General features: G+C 35.8%; 1 protein-coding gene across 2 annotated transcripts in view; it reads left to right on the forward strand.

Annotated features, from left to right (window-relative positions):
• Positions 1-11,589, forward strand: part of thsd7ab (thrombospondin, type I, domain containing 7Ab) — a 117,021-nt gene that overhangs the window by 46,079 nt on the left and 59,353 nt on the right. For both annotated transcript variants that reach the window (XM_084435529.1, XM_084435530.1), the window contains exons 3-5: positions 1,921-2,169; positions 6,426-6,607; positions 10,651-10,719. In XM_084435529.1, coding sequence (XP_084291655.1) covers positions 1,921-2,169; positions 6,426-6,607; positions 10,651-10,719 — 500 coding nt within the window. The remainder of the gene's footprint in view (positions 1-1,920; positions 2,170-6,425; positions 6,608-10,650; positions 10,720-11,589) is intronic.

Below are 11,589 nucleotides of genomic sequence, written 5' to 3' on the forward strand. Positions count from 1 at the left end.
ACACACATACAAATCCACATGCACAGACACACACACACAAACACACATGCGCACACACAAACACACACACATACACACACACACAGACAGACATGCACATACTACTACTTTTTTTAGGTATATACATAAACACGCAATACAGCCAAATTGCTCCACGTCATTTATTTTTGTGGAAAGCCAGTGCAGGCCTGAGCGGCGGTCATATTTTGTACCGCCATGCGGTACATCTAGTTCTTCCTTGTCTTAATTAATTGTTTCACATTTATGCCCAGTCCTAGTCTCAATTTTGACAGTAGCCCACAATCGCTATTCCATCAACAGACTGGCATACTCTCCATTTCTGCCAAATACAGTTTACCTATGGCTATCTGTTTAATACCTCAGGAAAAGCTATTGTGCTGCAATATGGTGTCGTTATGTTGCCAGATTTTTTAAATGATTTCGAGACATCTTAATCTAGGTTTAAAGTGGGTGGAAAACAGTGCCAGCTTTGAAGTTTGTGTGTTTGTGTGCTGCCCTGAGGTGAGTTTGGCTCCTAAATGAGCAGTTGCTAAATGAAGCTACGCTGGAAAGGAAGCAGTGTGTAATTATCTGTAATAGCTCGTCAGCTGCATTGCTTACTGAGATAATAAGAGACCAAGAGAAACTGCTGCATTTACACTGCTCAGCGTTAAGCTACCGGCCACTGAAAAACTTACAAAAGCTGTTGTTAAACTGCGAATTGAATTAAGTTACAAAAAAAAAACATATCATTAAAGTATTCAAAGATAAAGTGCTGTTGTGATTATTTTATTTAGGAATAATTTAAACTGTTACACTGAAAACATTCAAAACATACAAACATTTAAATAATTACACTGTTTTTATATTTTATATTCTTTATTATTATTATTTGTATTGCTTATTTTTATTAGGAACAGAAGAGATACTGTACATGCAGAAAAAAATGTTTGTAACAAAAGATGCCATACATTACATATTTCTTCAAACATTTCAACAATACATGGCATAATATTAAACTCATGTAAGCTTTTAAATACAGTCATCTATTCTACTAAGAAGAAAGCTGACCATTTTCAGGTTATAGTATTTTATTTTATAATAAAATAATATACTAATGTTCTAATGTTTCAGTAAATAGGATAATAAAATAAAGTAATTATTTATCATATTTAATGATATTAAAATTATCATATTAGATTTTTGTCATTTTATTTTATGTAATTTAACATTTTATTATTAAATCTAAAATTTAAAAATATGTACATTATAATGTTATTTTTTTTTTGTGTAATTTAATGTGGTATCATGGTATAAATATATAATACATAAATATAGTTTAGACTTATATTGCAATGAAAGTCCACTGGGGCGACTTGTGTAGAACCCAAGTGCAGTTTATTTAACAAATGTGAACTGAATACAACCTAAACTAAGACCTGTCTTGACTTGGAACTGAACTGAACTGAACTGAACTGAACTGAACTGAACTGAACTGAACTGAACTGAACTGAACTGAACTGAACTGAACTGAACTGAACTGAACTGAACTGAACTGAACGCGGTTACACAGACTAAGCTAGACCAGAGACAGTGCTAACATGAGGGCTATATATATATACACACAAAAACTAATGACTAACAAGAAACACCTGTGAACAATCAAGACAATCAACCAATCAGAACACAGAACAGTACAAGACATGATCACATGACAAAAGCAGGAACCAAGACTACGAGAATTTCAAAATGAAAGTCACAAACACGAACAAAACCCAAGCCAACGTAACACATATCACTCTTATAAAAATGATTTATTCTGTTCTATTTCTATGAAACAAATATGGTGTTAACTGTAAAATAATTATTATCTTGTCATTTTTGACTGACCAGTCTTTCTACCCCTCTGTCCTGTATCAGCCAGTGCCCTCACTGGAGTCTTCCGGAGACCTACCAGTCCTGCCTGATGCCTAAAGACTGTGTGGTCAGTGAATGGAGCAAGTGGGGCTCGTGCTCCAAGACCTGCTCGGACTCCAGTGTTCCTGAGGGCACACGCTCCCGCAGCAGACAGCTGGTCCGGCTTCCTACCGGAGGAGGGTCCGAGTGCCCCGACCTGGAGGAAAGTCAGACCTGCGAACCTGAAGGGAACGGGGTGCCGCCCTGTGCCATGTAAGTACCACGGACATGCTAGCCCTGTGTTCCTATCCTACTACATTTTGCATTTGTTGATCATGTGTATGTTTTCAAGTCTTGCAAAGTCCCTGGTTGCATGTTTCTCATGATGTACTAGATAGTGTATTGAAAAGTGAGGTGTAATAAGTAGTTTTTTGTGCTGTCTTTTTCGATGTAAACACAAAGTACAGTGAAATCAATACATATCAATTAGACACAGCATGCAAACTTTTCTACTATTATATGTATAATATATGTGATACATATTTACTGTTCAAAAGTTTGGGGGCATTAATCATTTTAAAATACTTATATTCAGCAAGGGTGCATTAACTCTATTAAAAGTAACAGTAAATGCATTCATAATGTTACAAAAGATTTATATTTCAGTTCTTTTGAACTTTCTATTCATCAAAGAACCATGAAACATGTTTCCCACAAAAACATGAAGCATCACAACTGTTTTCAACATTGATAATAATAAGAAATGTTTCTTGTGCAGCATATTAGAATGATTTCTGAAGGATCATGTGACACTGAAGACTGGAGTAATGATGCTTTGCATCACAGAAATAAATTACATTTCATAATTCAGTGGATTTACAATAATAGCAGTCAGTGTATAATGTTTTACAGCTGTCCATCTTTGCATATGCCTGCAGTCTCCAGCAAAAGCAGTTTGTCGACTAGCGGTTTTTTTATCCTTAAAAAAACACAAACTTTTGCTAGAAACTTATGGCATATGCAGAGATGGACTGGTATAAAAACATTTATGCGGTTTTGTTATTCATTTTTGCCGTGGGGCCAGTAAAAATGTTGGCAGGGCATTTAACAATCTACTATTGGCTCAACAGGGTCAGCAGGAAAAAAATCCATATTGTTGAGCCTGTGATATCTGCATGCATGATTTCAAACAGTCAATGTAAATGAGTGCTTTTGAATCGCAGATATAACACTTTCTTATGTAGACATGACATCCAGCATCAGTGTGCTCTCTTATCACTGCTTGGGATCAAAGGTTTTTCGTTTTGGTGGTTTTGTGTCTGTGAAAAATGAAAGTGATTGGAGTGATGATATGATGTGATATACGGCAACATATTGATGTCATCTTGTCATGTCTCATTATGTGTCAAACCAAAGGAATTTGCTATTTCAAAGCTCAAAAGATTTAATGTGGTTCCTAGTAAGCCTGTCATTGAAGTTTCAAGATGTTTCTCCTTCAGAGAAATCAGAGTATGAGACAATTATTGATGTACAGTAAAGGTACAGAGCAATAAAATGAACAACATAGGCTCATTGAAAAATCATGGCTCTACCTACATTTTTGCGAAAACTCCAAAAACCCACCATACAATTCAGTGCAGTTTACAGCTGGAATGAACATGGCAGTAAAACATCAACATCTTGTATTATTTTTCACACAAATGATGATTACAGGGACAGATTATTGATAAATAAAGACTTATTTTCCTTACACAGTATGACCTCACAACACTTTTACCGTAGTGCATGATTTGTAAACTAATACATTTTGACTTTGGCATCACATAACCAGTTCCATATGGCTTTTCTAACGTAGTAAACTTACTCAGTAGCTCACCTGGTACAGCACTGCACTTGTGATGCAGAGCGCTCTGATACGAGTCTGTGAAACACATGATGAAAGAGCTCAAAGACTTGTTGAAGCAAGCTAAAATGGCTTGGCCGCTTCAGAAAAATGTGTTTTCATCTCACGTTTGCAGCCTAGGCTCATTGGAAAAACATGCCTGTGGCAACATTTCTCCAAAATGATATTACGTTGCATCTTGAACGTTTTGCAGTACTTTCAAAGTTTTATCTGAAACGGATTAATAATGTGAATCTGGTAACGTTTTATTGTTGGTTATACTGTACATATCGTGGCAGTTCTGAATTTAAATGTCCGGTGAGTGTCGCTAAAATCGTGTTTGAAAATGACGTACCACTTAAACTTAACCATAAACATATCTGAAACAGATGAACATGAACCTGACAATGTTTAGTGCATTACTTGTAAGTATCGTGGTACTTTGAAAATGAAATGTCCGAACTGACTTATGAGGAACATTATGACTTCACAAGATCCGAAAGAACGCGTTGTAGTCCAAACGAGCCGTTCATTGTAGTTCTTGAAAAGTGGATTCTGTTTAATAAAATGTCTCCCTTTGGAGTGGACTTTGAGCTTTGTAACCTTGCAGATCTTTTTTTAAGCTCAAACAGCAACATTACACACTAACTCAAATTGAAAAAGTGGAAAAGCATAATAGGACCCCTTTAAAATCTCTGTCTTTGGCATCTTGGAAAATCTGAGCACAGTTCTCTAGAGGAATATAGTCTTCTCTGTCGGCGAATCTGAGAAGTGTGTAACTGAAAAATATTATTTTAAGCTAATTTGCAATCAATTTAATCTCTGCTGTCAAGGAGAAGCAATTGAGATATTATAGAGATCTCGCATGGGATTTTCCTCTCCTACGGGCATGTACATGAAACAAGCACTAAAAACAGCAGTCACGTCTCATGCTTTCAGCTCTTCATGGAGATGTGCCGGCGTGGAGCAGGAGGTCCTGCCGGGAGACGGTTGACCTCTGCTCTGCCAGTAAGAGTCAGCACATGAGCATATGGAGACGGGGTGAGACGGATCGGGCCGGTCTGTGGTCCCGAGCCAAGAGAGATGCACTGACAAATGGAAGTGGTCTTAAGAGCTCGGTGACGCTGCTCTAATCTGGTTCTCTCACAGATGGCACACACTGGCACGTCGTCACGGGGCACACGGCACTTTCTCAGTCTCCCACGTACTGTGAATAGGCAGCTCGAAAAGATAATGGAGTTCTCTCAATTCTGTTTCGCACTATTACGAAAGTAGGAAAGAGAAATCACAATTGACATCTCTTTAATATCTCAGTGTTTTTCTTCAGGACAGCAATAGGATTAAAGAGGTCGAATGGAGGTTCTGAAGTCATCTCAGATTATAAAAGATCCCAGTTACAGAGATTTCAGAGACAATCAAAATGCCTTTAAATTGCAATTCAGTTCCTGAATTTGACTTTATGTGGCAGGCAAACAGGATACAGCATTGCTCTTTGAATTTCACTTTAAGGAATGACAAATAAAGTTCATATGATAGTAATTTTTAACTAGAAGTGTGTAAAGAAGCAGGCTGGAAGTTTGCAGGTTTATAGACTGTAAGAGCTATACATTGACTTTTGTGGACCAGGGTGGAAGAACTGTATTTTCAATGAATTAATTACCTGTTGAATTTCTTTTAATTGCTATTCAGTAAATCCCCCCTTCCTGTCATTCCAATTTAACTTCCTCTGGGGTGTGGCTAATTCAGCTTAAATTCAAAACTTGAAAATTTATTAATAAGTTTATTAATATTTTAAATTCACCTTTTAGTTATTTTGTCATGCAAGTTTGTAATTTTTATTAGTTTTTAAAAAGTCTATTTAGCTTGATTTTTATTTCACTTTTACTTTTAGTTAATTTAGTGCTTCAACTTAAACTTATTTAAGTTAGTGGCCAAGGATTCAAGTTTTATTCAAATTTAATTAAAGTTTTTCATTTGATATTTATATATATATATATATATATATTTTTTTTTAAGCATTCAACTAGGGCTGCATGAGATTGAAGAAAAATGCGATATGCGATAACTCATTAAATAATGCAATATTCGATATGCGATACGATAATACTTAAAGTGTGTAAAATAAACAAATGATCTTAAATAAAATATATTTAAAATTATATAACCTGCATACTTGTTTCACATTATTTTTGTGACAAGAAAACATCCCTAAACTTCTGAAAGTGAACAGCAGTGTTTTACTGAAAAGAAGTGTTATTAGGGTTTCGGCTACATTAGGTTTATTTAACAACAGAAACTGAATAATCAAATGTAAAAATAAAACACTGCTTAGTTTTCACTGTATGAATTAAAAATATACTGATTCTTATTAAAGCTACAAAAGTTATTCAGCCAAGAGCAGTGAGTGATTTTTCTCTTTGTCTTTTGTTCATGATCCCAGTTATTGCAAGCCATTGAGATATGCATATCATGATATATACATTTGCGATATTTCGATAATTTCGATATATTGTGCAGCCCTACATTCAACCATTTGTTTGGAGATAATGTCTCTTTCCACAGTACATGACAGTGTCACATAACCCAAATGTGTATATATATTTTTACAGACATAATAGCCTGTCTAATGTTTTTGGTGTTATTTCAGTTATGCATGGCGGAGCACAGAATGGAGCGAATGCCGTGTTGACGCGCTGCTCAGCCAGCAGGACCGGCGGCGTGGGAATCAGACTGGACTGTGTGGTGGAGGTGTGCAGACCAGGGAAGTGTACTGTGTCCAGACCAATGCAGAACTGCTCAGCTACATCAATAACAACACAGGCAAACAAGGTACAGGCTTCTATTTGACAATAATTATTATTATAGACTATTTGTATAATTACAAATTTTTCTTTTTGAGCCAGAACAAATCAGTGATTGGCTGATGGGCACAACGAGAATGTGTTCCGTCCCAAACCGTGAAGACTGACTATCCTGAGCTGTGATTAATAATCATAATAATCATATTTATTTTATAATAATACATTTATGCATTTGGCAGATGCTTTTATCCAAAGCGACTTACATTGCATTTCAAGGTACACATTTACATTCTTATCAGTTCTTGCTTTCTCTGGGAATCAAACCCATGACCTTGACGTTGCAAGCGCCAACGCTCTACTGTTTGAGCTACAGGAAAGCTATAATAAATATATTTATTTACTTCAGGCTTTTAAAGGGGTCATATAATGCCATTTTTGTACAAGCTAATATGATTCTTTAGGGTCTAAATTAAAAGTTTGTAATATACTTTAATTAAAAATTCTCATTAGTATTGTAAGAAAACACTCATTTTACCTGGTCAAAAACAGCTCTGTTTTCAGCACGCCGTTTAAGTGCATGTGTCTTTAAATGATAATGAGCTTGGCTCACCCCGCCCCTCTGTTCTGTGGGCGTTTTTGCCACAACAACACACGTGGAGTGTTGCCTTGACAACAGTTGAGGGTAACGTTATATTTTGAAGAATGGCAGCGGGAGTCTCTGAGGACACTGTGCAACCGTATAAATTTGAACCGGAGTTGGAAAACAGGACGTTTCTGAATGGTTGGTTAACGTAAGGTCACTTTGATCTATCTTTGTGTGTACTGGCAGGGTAGAGGAGTGAGATACGAACGCTATGTGTTTACTGATGTATACGTTAGTTCATTGACAGATTGATGTTACAGCATGAAAAACTTTTTTTCGGTAAATGTAGGCTTGTCAGTGATGCGTAACGTTATCTATGCAGTGTTAGGTACAACTGTCAGGGCTGAAGCACTAACATTTTACTGATCTGTTTAAAAAATAACCAGTCTGTGAGACTGTCATTAGGCACATAAACAACACATACTCAGACAGGAGCTAATACCTTTTTCTATGTTCTTGTTTATAAAGCAGTCTGGTGAAATGATTCGCGCTAACATGAAAGCATTGACATTGATCGTGGGGAATATTGAGAGACAGCTCGCTCACGAGCGAGGGCGGGTCTGTGTTGAAACGCTGCTGTCAATCAACAATCGTGGGAGGGGCGTCGATTTTGTGGCGTCACAAAATCGAACGGCTTGATTTGAGAGAGGGGAAAACATATAATAAGATTTAAAAAACAAACACTGGATGGATTTTTATCATTTTATGATAGTTGTGTACAGGCACTGCCAACACACATTTCAGTACAATCAACCTGTAAAAGTGCATGTACCATTATATGACCCCTTTAAGAGTCCTCCAAAATTTGGCCAGTAGCAAAACATCTATAAAATAACATTACATTTTGTGATATAAAGATGTGTTCATGGCATCAATTAAAGAAAGAAAAAAAGTTTTTATGAATCCATTAGAGTATCTTTATAGGTTCCATTTGACTCCATAAGGGAATTTTTATAAGTTTCATTTGATTTCATAAGCGACTATTTATAAGTTTCATATCACTTTTGCTAAAGTGCTGCAAAAAACCTTCCTTCCTTCCTTCCTTCCTTCCTTCCTTCCTTCCTTCCTTCCTTCCTTCCTTCCTTTTAAGAGTCCTCAAAAAACAAGTCACTAGTAAAATTACTATAATAACATGATATTTTGTGATTTACATGTTGCTTTTAAAAAATATTTATACCTCTAAGAACAATGTAAATACTAGAATACAGTACATGGATCTCTCCTTTATGTTCTTTCTCTTTCTCTACCTTCTCTGCCCGACACCCACATGCATGTATGTGTGTAAATCTCTTACTCTGCTGTATATATTGCGTCAGCATTTCTTTGCATGCTCCTCTACACACACACACACACACACACCATCACTTGATTAGTGGCCCACCCATCTTCATAGAAAATACCATTTTTTATTATTATTTTTTTTATCTCTCTCCCTCCTGCTCGCTCTTTTGAGGCTCAGAACTGTATGGTGAGCACATTGAAACTTATCGTAACGCACATGTCCCCGTACATTAGAGCGGATGAGCACTGACTGCATGAAAAGCTCTGGTTAAAGAATCGCTATTAAAACAGGCCACTGGTGGAGCTGCGTATGCTGGGAAATCTGTGTCCTTATCAGCGTGGTGCAGGAGATGTCTGGCTTCACTGGGGGGTAATCTGCGCCGCTGACAGCAGATACATGAACGCAGACGCTGCAGAAAGTTAAAGGGAAAATGTGCTGGAGCGTTAGTCAACTGATGGAGTCGTGATGTTCTCGCCCTGGGAGGATGTTGTCAGCTTCAAGATTCTTTGATGTGATGAAACCTTCATCAAATCTATCTGGAAGTGATGCTCATTTACATTTTCTTCTAAGAATACAACATTGCACTTGTAGCACGAACAGAACGTTATTTCCCACAGGTGGCCTCACTGTCTTAAAATCAAGAGTGACATATGATAACTTTTCTTATAATTTGATTTTATAAAGGAACCCTTAAAAGTTTCATATTGATGCCATAAGCGAATCTTTAGTTAAATATTTGAGTTCAATTCAATTCACATTTTCACAATACACATCGTTTCAAAGCAGCTTTACAGAGAGTTCCATTTGATTCCATATTAGAATCTTTATAAGTTCCACTTGAAATCATAAGATAATCTTTCTAAGATAACCATTAACAAGTTCCATTTGATTCTATAACAGAATTTTTATACTGTAAGTTTCAAATATGATTACTGAATCTTTATAAGTTCCATTTTATTCCATAAGAGAATCTTTAAGTTGCATATGATGCCGTAAGTGAATCTCTATAACTTCCAACTGATTCCATAAAAGAATCTTTATAAGATCCATATGATCCTATAAGAGAATCGTTGTAAGTTGCATGCGATGCCATAAGTGAATCTTTATAATCTTCATAAGAGATTCTTAATAAGTTCCATTTGATTCCATTAGATAATAATTTCATGATGCTTTAGGAGATTCTTTAAGTTTTAATATAATGCCATAAGAGAATCCTTGAGTTCCATATAATGCAGAAAATTAAAATAGTTCTTGATGAGAAGAGAATTCTTTACTAGATGCTACAAAAATCCATCGAAGAAGCTTGATTTTTGCACAAGTAAAAGAACCAGCTTATACTTCACATTATCACATTACTGTCTGAATGAAAGTTAATGGAGGCGATGCCTTAGTACCCTGAATAAACTGCCTTGACATTCGATTGGACAGAGCTGTATTTGGAGTGTACTATGAAAAAATAGCTGTTTCATAAGGGAACTAAATGTGACATTTATGGCGTTACAAGTTTGGCATGGACAGTTTGGTACTGCTGGTTAATGGCATAAAACACCAAATTGTAAAAACATTGACAGATAATTCACAATGCTTTCTGTTCTTCCGACAGATATAAAAGTAAGTTGTCTGGTCTATTGCATTTCATGAAGAAAATCGAGAAAATAAAAAGTGAAAATGGACAGAGAGGTGTGAGTGATAATTTAAGGGGAGAAACAAGAGTTTTTAATATTTTACTGACAGAAAAGAGTATAGCATGATGGAAATTTTACAACCTAGTCCAACCGAATGACAGAAAATCTTTATTTTTAATGCATCCCCTGATCGTAACCATGCCTTTATCCTGCTAAAAAGTATGTTTTTTTTTAAAACATTTCAAAAGTGGCTGTGCATTGTCATTAAATGTGTATCATTTTATTGTACATTTATTGGCCCTTAAAAGGTTGAATGGGCTTATATTTCCCAAATGTCTGCGGCATTTGACGTCACAGCTACGGATAGTTAAAAGTTAACCAGCTTATACCTTGCATTATCCCTTTAAAGCTGTAATATTCTGTAAATAGTCACAGTATAGAGCTCATAGTGACAGTATTTGTCCCTTGAATGATGCTTATTAGCAGTAGTTCGCTAGAGTTGGTGTTTGTGTGTTTTGTAGAAGGTCAGTCTTCAAATGGCCAGATGCCTAGTGTCCCTCCTCTCCTGTCTATCAGCTTTGAGATCTCAGGTAAGATTTTTAACACCTTATTTTGAATATTTTGGGTATTTTTCAACTGAATCTAAGTGTACCAAAGTTGATTTGAAAGTATAACCAACACTTCGTCAAAATGATTGATTGTGATTATCAAAAGCATGCCACAGATGAAGTACATGGACATTTAGTTTGAATTTTTTTTTTTTATATGTATATATATTTTACTTTTTTATTCTTTATTTTCTTTAACTCTTTTTTTCCCTTTCCTTTCTGTATCTGAAATAATGGTCTTTGTTTGATCAAATCTCTTTGCCTGAAGCATGTTTACATATTTTGTTTGCGTAGTCTGTTTACTTTCTGTATTTTTGTTAGTGTTTATGTCCATAGAGAGCTCATTACAAGCGTAGATACTGATGCAACACTCTGTGTTTTAGTCAACGCTCTCCTCTGGGCACCAGACAAGTGACAGAGATTGATTGGCGATGACTGTATTTCTTACAGCTTCTTACTGTATGCTCTTCCTCATAAAAAGCATTTGGGCCTTTTAAACTAGACCATTCTACGTTTGATTTCATGGCCTTTATAACATGGGGCAAAGCCAGATCAATAATTTGGGTTCAATAAGATTTTTTATTCAGCGAGGACAACAGTGAAAATGTTTTGGACAAATGTTACAAAAGATTTCCATTTCCATTTTATTGATATTTCAATAATATTATTGAGCATATAAATGCAGCATTGATGAGCATATGATACTTCTTAAAAAAAAATTTATCTTACCAAACCCAAACTTTTATATGTTAGTGTATAGCAAGAAATAGCAAGGCCACCTTAGGTTTTTCATCTATTTTCAAACAGTGACCGAATACCAAATCATTCTCATGCTTGAAGCTAAGCCTGTCC

This window comes from Rutilus rutilus (assembly GCF_951802725.1).
Source record: "Rutilus rutilus genome assembly, chromosome: 17".
NCBI classification, from domain to species: Eukaryota; Metazoa; Chordata; class Actinopteri; order Cypriniformes; family Leuciscidae; genus Rutilus; species Rutilus rutilus.